The 19,382-nt window shown below is 36.7% G+C and overlaps 1 protein-coding gene across 13 annotated transcripts in view; it reads left to right on the forward strand.

Annotated features, from left to right (window-relative positions):
• CNTRL (centriolin) overlaps positions 1-19,382 on the forward strand; it is a 57,015-nt gene that overhangs the window by 7,314 nt on the left and 30,319 nt on the right. For 9 of the 13 annotated variants that reach the window (XM_065572076.1, XM_024106274.3, XM_024106275.3 and 6 more), the window contains 11 exons: positions 736-922; positions 1,959-2,152; positions 4,715-4,762; positions 5,522-5,641; positions 6,684-6,912; positions 8,419-8,528; positions 9,041-9,235; positions 13,402-13,555; positions 15,692-15,912; positions 17,099-17,275; positions 18,509-18,643. In XM_065572076.1, coding sequence (XP_065428148.1) covers positions 736-922; positions 1,959-2,152; positions 4,715-4,762; positions 5,522-5,641; positions 6,684-6,912; positions 8,419-8,528; positions 9,041-9,235; positions 13,402-13,555; positions 15,692-15,912; positions 17,099-17,275; positions 18,509-18,643 — 1,770 coding nt within the window. Of the gene's footprint in view, positions 1-735; positions 923-1,958; positions 2,153-4,714; positions 4,763-5,521; positions 5,642-6,683; positions 6,913-8,418; positions 8,529-9,040; positions 9,236-11,502; positions 11,818-13,401; positions 13,556-15,691; positions 15,913-17,098; positions 17,276-18,508; positions 18,644-19,382 lie in introns of those variants that run through there. The other 4 variants (XM_065572080.1, XM_065572079.1, XM_065572081.1 and 1 more) reach the window with 2 other exon arrangements.

The following is a 19,382-nucleotide window of genomic DNA, read 5'->3' on the forward strand; positions in this document are numbered from 1 at the left end:
AACTATTATTAGTCAGGGCAATGTAAGGCTTTGCAAGCTCCAGGAAAGACTTCATGGAAATTGACAAGCGTCTCCCAAATTGTGGGTTCCATTTCAGTTATTCATGATGTGCGACCAACTCTAATTAGCATAAGTTAGTTACATATGTGTTTTGTGCAAAGAATAGAAGTGATTGGCATTTTAAAAAAAACTTCTTAACTGAGACATGATTAAATTAATGTCTGTGGTCCCCTTTGTGTACTCTGCGAGAATAGTGTTGTGAGTAGGGCTTATTTTAGTGGGAACTCCTGAAGGAACTATGCTGTAGGAGCCAAGATGGTCCAGCCCTCTTTGACGCTGACTTCACAGGATTGGTGTTCCGTTTCCTCATGAACCCCAAGGGTGTCTGGGATTGGAAGGCTGTATTTCTCCCCCTCCCCCAAAGTGCCCCTCCACCTGAGGTGACATCTACTTGGGTCAAGGTCAAGATTCCATAACTTTCTGTCCACTTCCCATGGGTTTCTCCCACAGAGAACACTTTAACTCCATAAAGTTAGTTCACAATTTGAGCTCTGATAGTGCTATATAATTTTGGTGGGGGCATCATTTTCAGAAATTAATTTTTTTTATAAACAATGAAATGTAGACTTCACTTACATTAACAATGTATTTTATTTAAAAGGTAGAAAATGGATGGTAGGGGAGTGATTTTCTTTGGAAAGATGTCTAATCATTGTACCTTTCTCTTTGATTTAGCTCCATGACATAGCTAAACTGAAGCCCTTAAAAGACTTGACTTCTTTGTTCCTGGCAGACAATCCAATTGTAAATCTGCCTCATTACCGCCTGTATACCATATTCCACCTGCGCTCACTGGAAAACCTTGACGGACAGCCAGTGACAAATCATGACAGGCAGGAGGCTCTTGAGAGGTTTAATTTAGGTAATCATGATGATATGTTAGACCTACTGTGAACTATACCAAATTTAGAAGGTTAGAATGAAAAGCTTTGTAATTACTGATATCATGATTTGATATGGATTATTAAAATTAAGGTTTAGGTACACTGTTAAAGTGTACTGCCAACTTGTGATGTGACTAGCTATGTCCTCTAAAAACTGTTCAGAGGTCCTCCAAGGAAAAAAAAGGAGGATTTTAGCCTACTCGGTGTCCAATTCTATTGCAGACACAAGAAGAATTATCTTGTATTTAAATTCATATTTAAGAAGGCTGACTTTATACATCAGAAGGTCACAAGCTATGTTTTACTTCTCATCTCACTTTAAATTATGTCACAGACAGAAAATCACAGCATAGTGGGCTTGATCCTTGGTAACGCCGTTCCTGTGCTTGGGACAGGGATTGGGTGGGCAAGACTGGTGTAACTTAAGCTTTGCTTCCCTTAAAAGTAAATAACAGCTGAAGTGCAGTGCACTCTAGCTACACCCCTGCAGTGCTCCTAACTTTGGAGGTTGTGAGAAGGCCAGTGTATAGCCCTTATACCAGCTCTTCACTGGCTAAAAGGATTCCCTGCATAAAGGATATTTTCAGGGTACCATTTCCACCCACACTGTGATCCTCTTACACTGCCAGAGTGGTATAAAGGAGCCTTAGTGTCCTGAGACTCATTCTCTGTATATGCACATAAAGATAGCTGACCAAAAAAAGAAGCTAGAAAGCGTTTGAAATTTTGGTTTAATTGAAGATGCCTGTTTTAAAAAAAAAAGATTTCAAAGGTTGTAGATCAGACATAATTCTGACTTGCATCTAAAGAACAAGACTTACATGTAAAGTACAATATAAGTAAAACAAGAATTATTTCAGGAAGTTCTCTTAGGTATTAATTTCTGTAATAGATTAAGGCAATTAGCATATTTACACAATTTTTTTAAAGTGGAGAAGCATCGTTGCTACCAAGTTTCAGATTGAAGAAGCAAGTGGAAAAATGTTTGAGTGTTTGGATTATTTTGTTTTTCAGAAGAAATAGAAAAATTAGAAAAAGATTTAGAAAAAACAATAAAAGAGATGGAGGACCTTAAAACTAAACAGTTCGAAGTGCTTGAACAACTTCAGCATCAAGATGAGGTGAACAGATCATTAAAACAAAAAACCCTGCAACAGAAACAAGTTTACAAAGAACTTGAGAGGGACCTGGACACCAAAAATGAATTGGTAAATTAATCATTTAGGTTAAAAATAAATACTGAAGAAATGTTTTTGAGAGTCATTTTGTTTCACTAACAATAAATGCAATATAATGTATGTTTAAATGCTTGGGGATTTATGTTTAAATTTGTATTTAGATGTCTCAGTGGATTGGAAGTGGGATATGAAGCTTTTCTGGTACAGGGCGATGCTTCAACTCCAGGCAGACTGGTAGTGACCAATCCACATTCAAGTCTCTGGTATTTTGTGTGTAGTGAGTTAATGTTCTTGGACCAGTTCTTAATGGGAAAGATCCACATTACCAAAGCCTCCACTGTCAGAACTGGTAATCTTGGGGTGGAGGCCAAAGATGGAATGGGGCATAGAGAATTAACTCACTGTAATTAATCTCACCCTACCTGGGTTAGGCAGAATGGTAAAGCTGCCAGGAGAAGTTTACACTTCCATTGCCTGTGCTGTATCTATATTGTGGATAAAGATGGGACTTTAGTCTCCAGGGTTGTTAAATCTGACACCTTTCACAAGCACTACATTCATAAAGTCAGTCTGCTCAGATTGCTTAAGACTTACGTGAATGGTATTCTGTTAGACCGAGAATCTAGAGCAATTTACATATTTAGAGGTGGCTTACTAGGAGTTACTATAATGGTATCTCTGGGGGAAAATTGCCATCTAAATTTTACAGCACCTCCAGCTGGGAAAGAAGCAGGAATAATAACTGAAACTTATCCAATCCAGCACAAAATATTTGTGGCCTTCCTAGTCAAACAAGCCCTAGAAAAGCCTTATACTGCAGAAGGCCAGCCGATGCAGCATAAATGCCCATAAACAAAACCTGTTAAATGGCCAATAGTTACAGATGCCTGCAAATGAAAACTTGATGCGTTACAACTTGAATGTGCCAAGTGTAGATCTTCCCTTGCTGACACAGCAGGGGGTTCTGCCTTTTCACCATTATCTATATCTCCATTTCCCAGAAAATCCTCCCTGGGATTGAAGATTTTGTGGCTTGGGTGTGGGCAAGCAGAGTAATATATGCTGTATCCTTACCAACTTCACAAAGAATCAGAACAAAACTTAATACATCCTGAGGCTTTATTACACTTTTGTATGCATTCCTTCTGTGTTATAGAACCATTGGTAAGCACAGGATGGTTATGGTTTGAGGGTGTTGTCCATGGACAGCATAAGGCAGAAGTTTCTCTGGCGACATGATTATATTGGCATTGTAATGCTAGGAAGCTGGAGAAGAAACATGGCCTTTGCACAGACTGCTCTGGCCCCTGGCAGATCTCAGCTCTGTAGGTTTTGGGCACTGAACCTTCACTGACTTCAGTGGAAGCACTGGGTGCTCATCTCGTCTGAAAATTGGGCCCAAGGTATCTAATATTGGACACACAAATTACTCATTTTGGATGCCTGAGTCACTTTTGAAAATTTTAGCTCTAAATTTTCTAAAAATATTACCTCTGTAATTCTATCCAGCATCTGCATGGATTCGTCCCATGTGCCCAAGTAAATTTGCTAAACAGCTTTAATTTGTACACCCACATTTCAAAATGTACAGATTTTTCATTAATGAACCACATTATTTGCCCCTTCTGTAAGGGGCACATTATTTGCCCCTTTCCCTCCTCACTTACATTCTTTGCCCCATTTTCTGCTCCTGTAAGTTTTTATCCTGTGTGCAAGTTGAGTGGCTCATTGAATACCAAGAAACACATGGACATTTGCTTAGTTGTCTTTTCATTTAGTTTGCCTGGAAATAGGCAGTATGTGATATACACATTTCTCCTGAATTAAGCCTTTCAAGTTATAAAATTATATGTTTCCTATCACTTTAGTATTTTTTTAAAAAGCTAATGTTTGTTTGCCTCTTGTCACTTTTTGTTTAAAATTTTGTGTATTAGTAAGAAGTTAAGTTACTCATGGCTGCTAAATTTCTAGTGTACTGATGATTCTTCATTGTTTAATTTTTAAATTGCTGCTGTAGTGAAGAAAAATAATCCACACATACCTTGTGATAATAAAAGGTGTTTGTTTGCCACTGGGTTCTTGTTCATTACTGTTATTGTAGGTCATGTCCATTGTTTGCTTATATTTTGCTCAGCATAACAGCAGCATATTTCTAAAATGTACGCTAGTTCTCAGTATAGTGAGATTTTAGCAGCATATATTTTACAACTTAACCCACTGTTATCCTTTGGGTGACAAACTTTGCTTGCTTCTTTCTTCCTTTAGCTGGTATCTTGGTTTGTCACAATTCCCTTTCCACTGAGCCTTTATTCCTCACTAAAGGTAGTCCCCATATACAGCTGGATTGCACAATGTTGTATTTTTGCATAGGATATGCTTGCATGATGTCAATAGTGTCAAAACATCGTAACTAAAAAAAGTTACGAGACTAGTCATTTGCTTAATCTGCTATAATTATTCTTCCTCAAATATTTTCTATTCCAAATGTGATTAAAGTTTTGCATGATACCAAATACTTAGATTTCTAAACCTTTCATTAAGCCTTTCCCTTATTCCAGTCTATTCTATATTTCTCTTCTTTTCCTCCATTAGTCCTACATTCTGCTGTCTATTGGAGCCTTGCTGCATGCTCTTCCTCAGGTATTCAGCATGAAAAGCTGACCAAAAAATAAATAAAAATCACATGATGGACCTTTGCTAAAAATTTAAGTAATAACACAGGGTTGATATACAGTGTAATACATTGAAGTTGACTTTAGCAGTACTGTAAATATCTTCATAACTAAGTCAGTTTAACTTTAGGAAACTATGGGTGGTGTATTTTTTGCTAAATGTATCACCATTTGATAGCACAATTTAAGTTCCTCTCAGCACAAGAACATAAAAAGAAAAATGTAAGAAGAGTGGTGTATTGTATTAGTAGCCTTATCATTGTTCATTAGTTAGCACTCTCTAAAACCTAAAGTAGTTTAACAAGATGCACCTGAAACAGAAAGTTTCTTATTCTGGCTTGTTAAACCATTACTGACAGAAAATTGACATGGTTGATTGATTAGATGTTTGACTAAGTTTTTTGAGACCTTCAGTACATTGAGTAGCTGTATTTGGGTTGTCTTTTTTGTGAGGAATATGAAATGTAGATTCAAAGGACCCTCATGTGATCATTTGTGTTACAGCAGTTATTTGTTTTTTGTCTGTGTCTTGTTCACAGTAATTTAATTTTAAGGTAAATAAATGTTATGTCCTTTGTTACCAAACCTTCTCATAACTGTTTTCTTGTATAGAGGCTTTGCATCACTATACAGTTCATGCATACACTGATAAGTGCTAATATATGTAATAATTCAATATGGTAATTTGCTGGTGAAAGTGACTCATTGTGTTTCATACTGGCATTAGCTAAAGCAGAAGACAATGGAGTTAACCCGAGCATGCCAGAAGCAATACGAATTGGAGCAGGAACTGGCTTTTTATAAGATTGATGCCAAATTTGAGCCATTAAGTTATTTTCCACCAGAGGTAATTATTAAAAAAAAAAAAAAAAAAAAAAAATTTTTTTTTGTGTTTGTCCCCTCTGTTGTTTTGCATTCTAAGGAAACTAAAAATGAGGCAGGGCATGTTATTTACTGTAATTTTAAATAGATTTTTCTTTCTAAATAGTTACTGCTTGTCATTTGTGCAAATTAAACTTTGTTTGAAATTGCAAGTTATATATTTTTCTCTGCATGTTTTCTCGAAAGGCTTAAAGTCAATATTTTGTAATGTTACTATTAAGTGGCATTTAATATTTAAATATTATCAATGTTAATAGCTATAAATTTGTTTTGGCCGAGTAAAACTAGTGAATAGATCATTCATTCTTACTGATAATTATGCAATGGATTTTTCCCACTTTGGGCCTGATTCTGTAGCCCTTACTCACTCTGGGTGAAAATATGACCCTACTGAAGTCAATAGTAAAACTCCCATTGACCTCAATGGGTTCAGGATTTCTATTCACTATTTTACTTACAGGAATAACGACTCTTTGGATTGTAGAGTTTGGACCTTCTCCTTTAGAGTGGAAGGCGACATCACAACAGAAGTATAAAAAGATCAATGAATATTAAATACTCCTGGTGAACTACAAATGTATAGTTTTTGAAATATTCAAAAGGGTACAGTATGAATAAAGTTAAAGGACACCATCAATTAAAATCACACTTCTGCTTGAATTTACATTTTTAGTGTTACAAGTATAATCTAAATTACTATAACTGTAAGAGATTAGCAGTAAACAATTTCTTCAGTCCATTTGACAGAAGTTTTTTATATGGTCAGTTTCATCAAAGTGTCTGCAGGATTGTAGCCATAATCATTTTTTTCCATGTTGTTTGTGTGGGTCTGTCAATGAAGAACTCTTCATATATCTTTAAACTGTCTGGATTTCAAGTTGGTGGTCCTTTACATGTAGATTAAATTCAAGTTTAAATGTACAAAATCATGAATTACTTTTGAAGCCTCATAAAACATTTACTGTGTATAAAAATAATTTAATATATTTATTCTTGTCATGTTTCAGAATGTTGAACTTGATGATGTACCTGGTGAAAGCCCTTACATTGGTAAAGCCAGGTACAAGAGAAATATGTATATCAGAAAAGGTTACATTGCTAATAAAGCTCAACAAATACAAGTTGGAAAAATTGAACTAGATGAAGAAGATCTACATAGGAACCAGCAGCTTAAGTTGAAACTTCATCAAACTCTAGATGTTCAGCTAGAAGATAAAGAAAAAAAGATTCAAACTGGTAATGTTTTAAATTTTCTCAAGCAAAAATATGAAACCAGTTCACTTTTTCTGATATCAGTGGAACATTTTGATTTATGCTGAACTTCCCAACAAACTGCTCAAACTTTAGAATTAACATTATATCTACATTTAGCATTTGATTGTGTATTTTTAGCCAATGTAGCTAAATTTCAAAATTACCATCAAATGACAAACAAAAAATAAGGACTGCAATAAATTACTTTGAGAGTTTAGCATGAAGGGACTCAGTAATAAAATATTATTCTTTGATGTTTAACTTACAAAAATGTACTGTTAAGGGCAAGATTCATATGCAGAATTCAAATGCACTAGAGAGCAGATTTCTCCCTCTCTTATCCCTCCACCTCAACTAAGTAATGTAAGGTGAGTAAAATTGAAATGGGAAAAAGGTTAATGCCTTTGTATTGCAGATAAAATGCTGGATTGTCTCCTTCTATGGGCAACCCATTGGCTGGGGGGGGTGGGGGTGGGCAGAGAAGCTACAACACTTAGTGAGTTTCACATTTGTGAGTTACCTGACAAATGTTCAATTAGAACAGTTTTGGGGGATCAGTAGAAGTCCTCCCAACCACATGGAACCTCCAGATTTGCAGGGACTACAAGGGTTTACATCTTTGCACTGTTGCTTTTCCTTTTACCGGTATCAGCATGGTTTCAGCAAGGGTGTTGCTGCCATTGCCTGAGCCCCTCAAAGCTATGCAGTAACAGCTGTGGGGACTGTAGAGAAACAGACACTGCTTGATGTAACATTGGTTCCCAATGGTACAACTGGAATACCAGCCAGGAATGATGCCAAGTTAAACAACCAGTCCCAAGTTCAACTCCCATCCTTATCCTGAAAACACATTGGAGCCAAATTTTCCCCACAGGGCACTCTTTGAGTAGTTTCTCTAGGGTGAAAAGATAATGCCAGGAGGTTTTTTTTATTTTTTTTTAATCTTTCCCACTTCCATATCCACAAGGAGTTCTGCCTGAGTTGGCTGGGCCATCTGAGCTAGTTGTAGAGTTCATTGGGATAATCAAGTAAAGCAATATGTTGTATATTTATCAAGTATACTAGGGAGAAATCAAATTAAGAAAATTGTTACAATTAAGTATATGGCAAAAAGTAATTGTGAAAGATCTTATTTATGTGATGCTTTGAGATATAGCAACTTTGTTCATCAGGGTCTCATTTAGAGTATGTCTACAGAGCAGCTCAGAGAGGGCTTCCCAGTACAGTAGAGTGACATGCACTAGCTCTACTTGAGCTAGCACACTTAAAATAGCAGTGTGGCTGTGACAGCATGGGTGGTGGCTCGAGCTAGTCTCCTAAGTACATACCCATGGGGTCAGGCAGGATAGTACTCAGGCAGTACATTCATATCCTCAGGGGGACATAATCTAGAAAGGATATGGAGGAAACAGATAATATATTTATCCATGTTATACAGAAATCTTTAAAGTGTGTTTTTATTTTTTAATTTTTTTATTAATTTTGCAGCCGAAGGAAAATTAGCAGAACTACAAAATGAAATAGTAAGTGCAGAGCAACATGTTTTAAAAGCAAAGGAGGAACTTAAACAACTGCAAGACACCTTGGCTCAGAAAAAAGTATGTAAAAGCGAACAACAATGTGAAGATAAAGAATAAAAATGTTTGAAGCAATGTAGACATAGAAAATGTAATAATATGCTTCTCCCAGTTTTGCCAAGAAGTCTGATTTAAGACAAGATTTTTTTTTTCCTTTCTTTACTTTCCCTTGGAATTTTTAAAATACGCTTAAATGAGGCTTTTAAAATAAATATTCAGACACCAGGTCTCGGGGGGCTTCCTGGCTCATTGGGCCAAGGTTACACAATTGGGAGATTCTAAACCGTTTGTTGCCAAAGAGCTAACAACATATTCCTATTTTCATAGCTAATTTGTGAGAGAGAGTACTGTAAGCACTTGTCATCTGAGCAAAATAACCAGAAACAAGATGTCAGCAAGCTAGTTTGCATCTTAATTTAGGTGACTGCAGACTATAACAACTCCATGTTTATCAACTATATCTTTCAAAAAGATTCTGAATCAGCTATATATTTCCAAGCTTAATTAACTGTTTTTCCATGTCTCAACTCCAGATTTCAGAAGCAGAAAAGGAAAGTCTTCAACAGCAACTGAGTGGCAAGATATTTCTCCTAAATCAGCTACGAGAGGAAGCTTTGGAACTAGAAAAACAGATGGAAAAACAGAAGCGAGAAATAGGGAATAAGCAAAAGGAGATTGAAGACTTGCAGAGTTTTATAGATTCCGTGGATCCAAAAGATCCAAGATATGTAAGTAAAGTACTAAAAAGTAAATACGGAAATCTAGCTTTTCTATGTCAGGTTTTTGTATTAAGGTATACTTTTTGTTAGTTAAAATTCCCAATAAATATTTAACTAGAATCTCGTTACACCTAATTTTATAAAACATAATATGCTCTTCACACTATTTTAGCAATATTTTTAGCTTGTGAGCTACTTATAAGATAATTGTTTCCTTTAGTTGGTTGGTATTAAAGATGTGTAATTACCTCAGAATTTAAAATTGGCTTCCACCTTTATCAAATATATTTATGGAAGTAGGGTCCAGATTCTGAAAGGTATTTAGGCACCTAACTCTCTTTGAAATTAATGGAAACTAGGCATCTTTTGAGGATCTAGGCCTAACTATTCAACTAAAAATGTTTACTTTGTTGAGGTAAACCACATAAACATTAAAGTTATAAGTTGTAACTGTTTCCACCTGTGGAAATTTAAATATTCAAGACAAGTTACTAAAAAGTCATAGAAGTTATGGCATTGTGTTCATTTTTACTATGTGCTACATCAGGGGTTCTCAAACTGGGAGTTGGGACTCCTCAGGGGGTCACGAGATTATTACATGGGGAGGTAACAAGCTGTCAGCCTCCACCCCAAACCCCTCTTTGCATCCAGCATTTATAATGGTGTTAAATAAAAACACATTTTTAGATATTTTTAAGGGGGGGAGGTCACACTCAGAGGTTTGCTATGTGAAAGGGATCACCAGTACAAAAGTTTGAGAATTACTGTGCTACATTGTATCTGTAGATCCTAAGGCCCCAGATGTATTCAGGGAGACCCTTGAAGGCAATGAGGTTCCATGCAGGTGCAAGGGTCTACCTGCATGCATCTCTTTACAGGATCAGAGCCCAAGTGATTAAGCCACTGAACTAATCTATGTTAAATAGGAGGTAACTGTTGCAGCTCCATAGTTAAGGCCCAGACCCTGCAATGAGCTTTGCACATTAGCATGGTGGGGTCTGCCTTTGCAGAACATCTTGCAGGATTGGGTACCAAAGCTGGAACCAGGCTTCTGTTAAAAGCTCTAATTTTGACAAGAGTGAGGTTTGTCTGATTAGACTTATGGAGGACTATATTTCTCTCCGCCCCCCCCCCCATATCCTCCCTTAAATGAAAGTGTTACCACAACGGTCAGGTGTCATTAAGGGTTTTATGATGATGGGAGGGAGACAGACCAAAAAACAAAAAACAAAAAAACAGTACAACTAACCATCTCACACTTGTATTAGATTATTGTTCTGAAATATTTGGAGAACTTTAGGCCTGAATATTTTTAAACTAAGAGCCTATTCCTTCATTAGGGTGGTCAGAAAAAAGCAACCATTGACTTCTGTGAGCACTGGATCAGACCCTTACAGTCTATGGGACAGATTCTAGACCTGTCTATGGCTCCTTTAATGCTGTTCCAGAAAGGCAGAATCAGGACCTTTCCCCCATTTGCAGTGGTAGTACAACTGACAAATGTCCTTTGCTACAGTTGGCTGGAGAGAGAAACAAGATGAGTAGAAACAAAGTGTCCTGACTTTTTTTTCTCTCTGCCCTTATTTATGCCTGCTTCTGCTTTCCTACAGCAGTGCTGGTGGTGGCTGTGTAATAGGAATGTTGTGCAACAGAGAGGTAAAGGCACAATTGCCATTTCATTTCCTATACGCCTGCATGGACCATGTCTGTGCAAGATTAGTGTTCTTTAGCTTCTGTCCTTCAGCAAGGAGAGCATAGGGATCTGCATTGTTGTAGAAGAAATTTCAGTTCATGAATGCCTAGGATGCAAACACTGACATTCCAAGGAATTTATGTGGAAGGGCCTGTTTCTTTTATCTATACAAGCAGTATTTAAAAGTTTATCTTTAACATACTTGTGGTGTATAACTTCAGTGAATATTATGTACAGCAGGTTTAAATTAGACTACAGTGAGTTTTGTAAAATGTATCCTAAAATCAAAGCTATTATAAAATAAAAGCTTTTCAGATGTGCATTCCATATCTATTGTCCATTTATATAAATACACACAAAAAGTATTCCCATGCCTGGCCTCTGCTTTCATCTGAGACCCAGACTACTTTTTTTTCTTTTTAAATAGATTTCAAATCTGTAGTTAAGAAAATAAAATAGGAGAATTGTAACAGTCTGTGTGTTTCAGGGAGGAAACTGCTTTCTCAAGAGGACAAGCCCAGCCTCTTGGGGAGTAGACTGACTGTTACTAACTCTGTAGTCGATTGGCTACATACACAGCTTCCTGTGTTGTGATTTAAAGCAAACAGGGCAGAATACAGCTTGTGGAGACAAGTAGAGATTGGAGAGCATGTTACTGCTCTACAGTCATGTCAAAAGCTCTCAGCCTTTGCAGCTTCCCATGATTTCAAACCACATTCTTACCAGAGTGTAATCATCAAATAGAGAAGTTTGGAGGAAAGAGAAGACAGAAGAGAAACCATGTTTCATTTTAAGCTGCTGCTTTCCATCATTTAGATTTCAGTTAATCATTAAAATGGATTCTAAATTAGGGGTGGAGCTTTTTGCACATGACTTCAAAGGAAGAAAAGACAAAGCTGTAAGTGTTTTTAACAATCCTCTTGTGACATTCAACAGTTGTAGCAAAATAATCATTCAACAACAGCAGCTGTGCTTAATCTTATTAATTAGAACTGTACTTCGGACATTAGAAATTAAGTTAGACTGGATTTTTTTTAAATGGGTGACAATGTTTAGTTACAGTAATATGAATACTGAGAATTGTAATGTTTTTATTTGCATACTTCAAAAATATATTGAGTATGATGTATTCCTTACAGACTGCAATTTTGTTTAAAAGTAAAGCAGATATGAGTTAAATCTTATTGCTTTAATTATAAATTAAAATGACTTGCAGTAAAACAGCTTTCAAAAAATTATTCTGAAATGTTAGCAAAGTTTTAAGACTTTCATATAATAGCTAGATAAAAGTGAAATGTGTATGTTTGGGGCAGGGGCATAAGAGAAATTGTTTTTAATAATAAAAGAAAAGCTATGTATTATTGGAGGCTTTTGACGTTGTATGAATTGTGTTTGTAAATGTTTCAATACCAGTGAACAGCGTAGCACTATTTTTATGGTCTTTTATTTGGTTTTGTTTGCCACTATGCTGCCAAGAAGTGTGGTTGAAGTCCGTGGAGACTGCAGGTGCTGAGTACTCCTCAGGATTTATCCCATGTTTGTAAATCAGACTGTCAGATATAAACTTACTGTTTGAACAGAGGCCAGTGTTGGAACAACTACACTAAAGTATCCTATTGTAACTCTGACTGCATTCAACTCTGCAAATCGTTTACACAGCTCAAGTTAGAGAGAGATTTCTGTCAGTGTTTAGTTGATATTGGGCTACCACTGCTTAAGTGAACGTATCATGTAGATTTAGAAAAAATATTAAGAGCTCTATGGAGCTTGAAAGCTTTTCTCTTTTAATTAACAGAAGTTTGTCTAATAAAAGATTACCTCACCCACCTTATCTCTTAAAAAAAAAAAAGTAGTTATTCAGGGGTGAAGCCAAAATTATTAGACTATGTGAAGCTTGGCTGGCTTGCTAGTTGTTTCTGCACTGTCATGTAGAATATCTTGGCTTGTTAGCTAATTTCTTCCCAGGCCATAGACTGCTAGGGCTGTGGAGGTAGCTGCTCAGCCCTAGGGCAAATAGAGAATGAATGAATTCCTTGTGTTCCTCAATTACTAAAGAGTAGTGTTCATGGGTTTTGAAGAGGGTCTTGTTTGTAATTTCTTGGCTGAAAGGGGTAATGAAGTGGCGAGAGTTAGCTGGGAAAATGGCAGTTCTTGGAGCTGTAAGGGATACATATGACCTTCCTACTCTGGGCAGGAATGTGGTGTTTTGGGTGGTTTTTTTGTTTGTTTGTTTGTTTTTAAAACACTGTTTGCTGTAGAGACTTCTTCATCTGTCTGAGATGAGTGTCCAAAGACTGTGACTTTTGGGGCAATAAACAGGAAATAATAAGCTACGGAAGGTACAAATTGTTGGTGCAGCTCATTTCCAGTAATGGGACACTTCAGGAGCAATGAGCCAGATAACTTATTTAGTTTAACAATATATTTTTTAAATTCTTACTGATAAATATGCAAAATGTATCCATTTAACTGTAATCCACAGGCTCACATGACGGCTCAGAAAGCAAGTAAAGAACAGCAGCTTGACATGATGAACAAACATTACGAACAGCTTGAAAGTCGCCTGGATGAGATGCTTTCTAGGATTGCTAGGGAAACTGAGGAAATTAAGGATCTGGAGCAACAGCTTACAGATGGTAAAGAGCACTGGGTTTGTTTGTTTGTTTTTTAACTTTGTTTCCTTAGGAGCATTAAATCTGTATTCGAACATAATTGAGATACAAGAGATATAGGAAATAGGGCTGTCAAGCGATTAAAAAAATTAATCACACTGTTAAACAATAATAGAATACCATTTATTTAAATATTTGTGGATGTTTCTACATTTTCAAATATATTGATTTCAATTACAAAGTGTACAGTGCTCACTTTATATTGACTTTTTTATTACAAATATTTGCACTGTAAAAAAAAAAGTTATTTCATTCACCTAATATAAGTACTATAGTGCAATCTCTTTATCATGAAAGTGGAACTTACAAATGTAGAATTATGTACAAAAAGTAACTGCATTCAAAAATAAAACAATGTAAAACTTTAGAGCCTACAAGTCCACTCGGTCCTACTTCAGCCAATCGCTCAGACAAACAAGTTTGGTTACATTTTCAGGAGATAATGCTGCCTGCTTCTTGTTTACAACATCATCTGAAAGTGAGAACAGGCATTCGCATGGCACTGTTGTAACTGGCGTCACAAGATATTTACGTGCTAGATGCGCTAAAGATTCCTGTGTCCCTTCATGCTTCAATCACCATTCCAGAGGACATGCGTCCATGCTGATGACGGGTTCTGCTCGATAATGATCCAAAGCAAAGTGGACCGATGCATGTTCACTTTAATCGGAGTCAGATGCCACCAGCAGAAGGATGATTTTCTTTTTTGGTGGTTCAGGTTCAGTAGTTTCTGCATCGAAATGTTGCTCTTTTAAGACTTCTGAAAGCATGCTCCACACCTCGTCTCTCTGATTTTGGAAGGCACTTCAGATTCTTAAACCTTGGGTCAAGTGCTGTAGCTATTTTTAGAAATCTCACATTGGTACCTTCTTTGCGTTTTGTCAAATCTGCAGTGACAGTGTTCCTAAATCAAACATGTGCTGGGTCATCATCCGAGACTGCTATAACATGAAATATATGGCAGAATGCAGGTAAAATAGAACAGGAGACATACAATTCATAGATTCAAGGACTGGAAGGGACCTCGAGAGGTCATCGAGTCCAGTCCCCTGCCCGCATGGCAGGACCAAATACTGTCTAGACCATCCCTGATAGACATTTATCTAACCTACTCTTAAATATCTCCAGAGATGGAGATTCCACAACCTCCCTAGGCAATTTATTCCAGTGTTTAACCACCCTGACAGTTAGGAACTTTTTCCTAATGTCCAACCTAGACCTCCCTTGCTGCAGTTTAAACCCATTGCTTCTGGTTCTGTCCTTAGAGGCTAAGGTGAACAAGTTTTCTCCCTCCTCCTTATGACACCCTTTTAAATTCTCCCGCAAGAAGTTCAGTCACAAATTTAAGTAACGCACTATTTTTTTAATGAACATCACCAGCATGGAAGCATGTCCTCCGGAATGGTGGCTGAAGCATGAAGGAACATATGAATGTTTATAAATTAAAATATTATTAAAATTAAATAGTTTAATCCTTGTTCCAGTAAACTAGAAAATGTACACTTAATATTTTAAGCTGTTGTTCCATATCAGGAAAATATTTCGTGGACAGAGTTGAAGGAGATCAAAGGGGGAACAATATAGAATAGAAATGCGTCTTAAATGGCTCCATATTAACCTAATATAATGTCACATCAGGACATATTTTAGAGAAGGCATTTTTTGAAACCCTAATTGTTGTTTCTCTAGAATTAGCTATTCCAAGTACATGAGAAGTTACTCTAAACTAGGTAACACACACAAATTGGTTCAAGTAGTAAGTACAATTGAGCCACTAAGTAGTAATGACTTGAGTTGTACCAAAAATCTAACACTGTAAAATATGGGTGACTAATTTTTTTAAGCTAGTTTTCTCTTTCTCAAAAAAAATGGAGAAAACTTAGTTAATTTAGCTAAATCTATGTTCTGATCTTCAAAACTTAACAGTTTGTGATGAACATCTCCTTTGTGGCATTTTTGATGTCTTGTATTCAGAAAAGTAACAGTATTCAGAAACTGCACTGGAGGATTAGGAATCTGTATTTTGTTCATCTTGTATTCCTTCATTTGAAATAAAGAACTCTCTTGCATACTCTAATTCCATTTTGTACCTTTGTGCAGGTCAAATAGCAGCAAATGAAGCACTGAAGAGGGATTTAGAAGGTATTATCATTGGGTTACAGGAATACCTTGAGAGTGTTAAGGGTCAGGCCAAGCAGGCCAGTGATGAATGTAAGGAGTTGCAGAAGGATAAGGAGACTTTGCTGCAAAGATTGACTGAACTGGAGGAGGAAAGAAATCAGCTGGAAATAGTTGCCATGGATGCCGAAAACATGAGAAAAGTAAGATTTAGGAATACCTATGTCTTCCCAAAGCCAGATCTCTGGGAATAAAAATAGAAACTGAATTCTGAACTGCAAAACAAAATTTCCCTGGGACAAATTCTGCTCTCTTATATGGTAACTTCAGTGGGAGTTAAAACTGCAACTGAGAACAGAATTTGGCCTGTAATATTTAAAACATAAATAGCATACAGCAAATGGAGATTATTCTAAGGGGCAGTCAAGGTATATTTTTGTTATGGTGGAACTCTCCCAGAAATCCAGACTTAAACTTTTGCTCCTTGGACCAAAGGCTGATTTGCACTTACACTAGCACAAGTTGTTCCAACATCAGTATGGCACATCTACACTAGGGTTTGCATCTATGTGGCTACACTGTTGCAAAAACAAACAAGTGTAGACAGTCTTGGATTGAGAATACTCTGCTGATTTATTCTAGCAACCACCTTTCCTGCTTGCTCTCTCCTTCCACCTAAGGAACCCTCCCCTTTTTAAATTGCACTTTCCACTACCCTCTCTCTCTACCAGTGGGTTGTGCAATTAAGTACCTCTGAGGCAGGTATCAAAGCTAGTCAGTGAAACCACCCCACAGGAGATGCTCTTGGAACAATAAGTGCTAAACCATCATTCTCAAAGCCAAAGATAAGTGACCACCACAGCCAAGCTTCCTCAGCCCAGAACCTGAACTAACTGATAATTCTCATACTCAGGTTTTCCACACCAAATAGTTACCACCAAGCTGATGGGTATATCATCCAGTTGTTAAAGACCAATTTTATTGTCCTGCTAGGAGTAAAGTTAGACTTAAGAGAAACAAATGTCTGTGGCTCTAACCTGGAAGTTTTCTTATTTGTATTGTGGTGGGGAGGGGCTTTGTACAGTGCTTAGCACAACAGCACCCTAGACTCTACTCATATATATTTCTATCTACAGTTATATTTGAATGTCAACTACAACTAGCTCTAACTGTCCCTGACTATAGTGGTCATGAATGGTACCCTTACTCTGCTCTTCTAGATGTGGTAATAATTGTTAATCCCTGGAAACCAGGAGATAGCCAGGCAATGTGTTCCAGTAAATCCTGACAGTTGAATATGCTGCATTTGCTAACATCAAGAAATTAACTAGAAATATAAACAGAATCATAAATAATATGTATATTTCTAAGTTGAATGTGCAATTTCAGGAAATTGCAGAGCTTGAATGTGCACTCCAAGAGCAACGAGAAGTAAATGAATCTCTTAGAGAGGCACAAGGGGATCTCAGTGCATATGAGGCTGAACTGGAGGCTCAACTTAAAGTCAGAGACATTGAAGCCAATCAACAGAAGGAAGAATTGGAGAGACTAAAACGACTTAGTCAGGTGAGAATAGAATTACTGTGACATGAAATGAAAATAGTTTTTTTAAAGGGTAATCTAGCTTGAAAAACATAAGTGGACTTTACTCAGGGTTTTTTGGTTTTTAGATCTAGAAATACTTTTTACCTTCTGTAAAAGCAGCAAAGAGTCCTGTGGCGTATTCACCCACGAAAGCTCATGCTCCAATATGTCTGTTAGTCTATAAGGTGCCACAGGACTCTTTGCTGCTTTTACAGATCCAGACTAACACGGCTACCCCTTTGATTTTTTACCTTCTGGGAAGAATGAAAGTTCTAGGGAAGCTGTTCTTATCAGCTGTTTTTTTTAAAAGCCCTCTGAGTTCATGATGAAAATTCTAATATCCATGTTTTTGATTAAAACATTTTTGGCTATTTATAACACAAATTTCAAAATCCAGTTAATCCTGCTTTCAGATATCCATTTTAAGAGTTCTGTTAGTATATTATGCAAATTAGAAAACTTTTCCATCTCCTTCTTTGTTACTGTGATGGAAGTTTCCTTTGTAATAGTCAGAAATCCCTTTCTTTTAAAGAGATCCCCTTTTAATGGTTTAAAGTAATGTATGTAGCAAGGAACTTAAACAAATATGAATTATAATTCCTTTGTTAATGATGGGTCTTATTTTTGCATTCGGTAACTTCAAGTTTAGTAAGGAAATGTTCCTTACGTTCAAGTAGCAATTATGTTTCATAAGACAATGTAACCAGTATGGTTCGTAGTTGCCATTTTGGTATAATTTATACCTTTTATCTGGAAAGCAAGATACAAATATTTTTGGGCTCTCCATGGAGAATATACTCTGAATAAAAACAGACTAGCAATTGTGGCTTTCCAGAAATACAGTTGGAAGAATATTTGTTACCCAAACATATAAAAGTGTCATTACCACAGTCTTCTGAAGTTTAGCATAGGGCTTGTCTGAAAATTGTCTTTCAAAATTTTCCCCAGATGTGCATCCTGGCCCATAAAGAATGGGGACATAAGAAGTCAAATACAGTTTTTAGACAAAATTTTTCAGTTTTTGGTAAAAACTGAAAAACTCCCTTGGAAAACGTTGACAGTTTTTTATTTTGTTTTCTTTTTATTTCATTAGCAATTTCAACAAGGGGATTTTGGACCAGTTCTAGTTTAGCACCTTTTATAATTCAGTTAATTTAGTTTTTTTGAAAAGTACAATTGTTCTGGTTTTTAAATCTGAAAACTTTGTTATTATAGATGGAACACTCAGCCCTGCAAGCTGAACTTGAAAAAGAAAGGCAGGCATTAGAAAATGCTCTTACCAAAGCACAAATATCAGAAGAGAAGGAACAGGAAAACAATAAGCTACTCTCCCAGCTCAAACAATTGCAGGTTAAATACTTATTCATTTTTTGTCTCAGAATTCACCTGATATCTGGAATGTTCTTTTTTTTCCCCCCCTAAAGGAAAAATAATATGGATTTTCCTCCTCTATGTACTCTGCGTCTGTTTGGGAATCTTACGTAGCATCTCTGACTCTTTTCTCCCTAATGTTAATACTCCTAACCCAAAAGCCCCATGTTGCAGTCATCATCCTTCTGTTTTTGAGGTCTGAATTGAGCTATCAAGACTGCTCCATGATATTCCAGAGGGATTGGTTATTGTTTTATGTAAAACATGTCCTTCCTTCCAGCTCAGTGCATGTGGGTGAGAAAGAGGCTTAGTTATTCCAGGTTTCAGAACTGCTGAGCACAAGAGAGAAACTGAATATCAAGAGTCTGTTGGAGTAGGTTCTAGTTAAATCAGAAATTAACTTAAATTGGAGGTTGACTTACTACCTTACACTTCTTGTTTCCTGGCTTAGGGATAATGTGGATATGTGTATTTGTCCTTCTGTTGTCTGAATAAGTATTCCTTAGGGGCAGCACCCCAGGTGCAAAAAGAAGTCTCTGCTCTCCAAAGTAAATAGTCAGCAACTCAGAGCCTCAGACAGACAACAGGGATACAAAAGGAAAGGTCCAGTTTTGTAAAGTGCAGACTGCTCCTGATTCTTGCTGAAAATTAGTTATGTTGGCTTAACTGAGTAATTTTGCTCTGTGTATTATCTTTGTACAATTCTAATTGTTGAAAT

This window comes from Chrysemys picta, chromosome 18 (genome assembly GCF_011386835.1).
Source record: "Chrysemys picta bellii isolate R12L10 chromosome 18, ASM1138683v2, whole genome shotgun sequence".
Classification (NCBI taxonomy): Eukaryota; Metazoa; Chordata; order Testudines; family Emydidae; genus Chrysemys; species Chrysemys picta.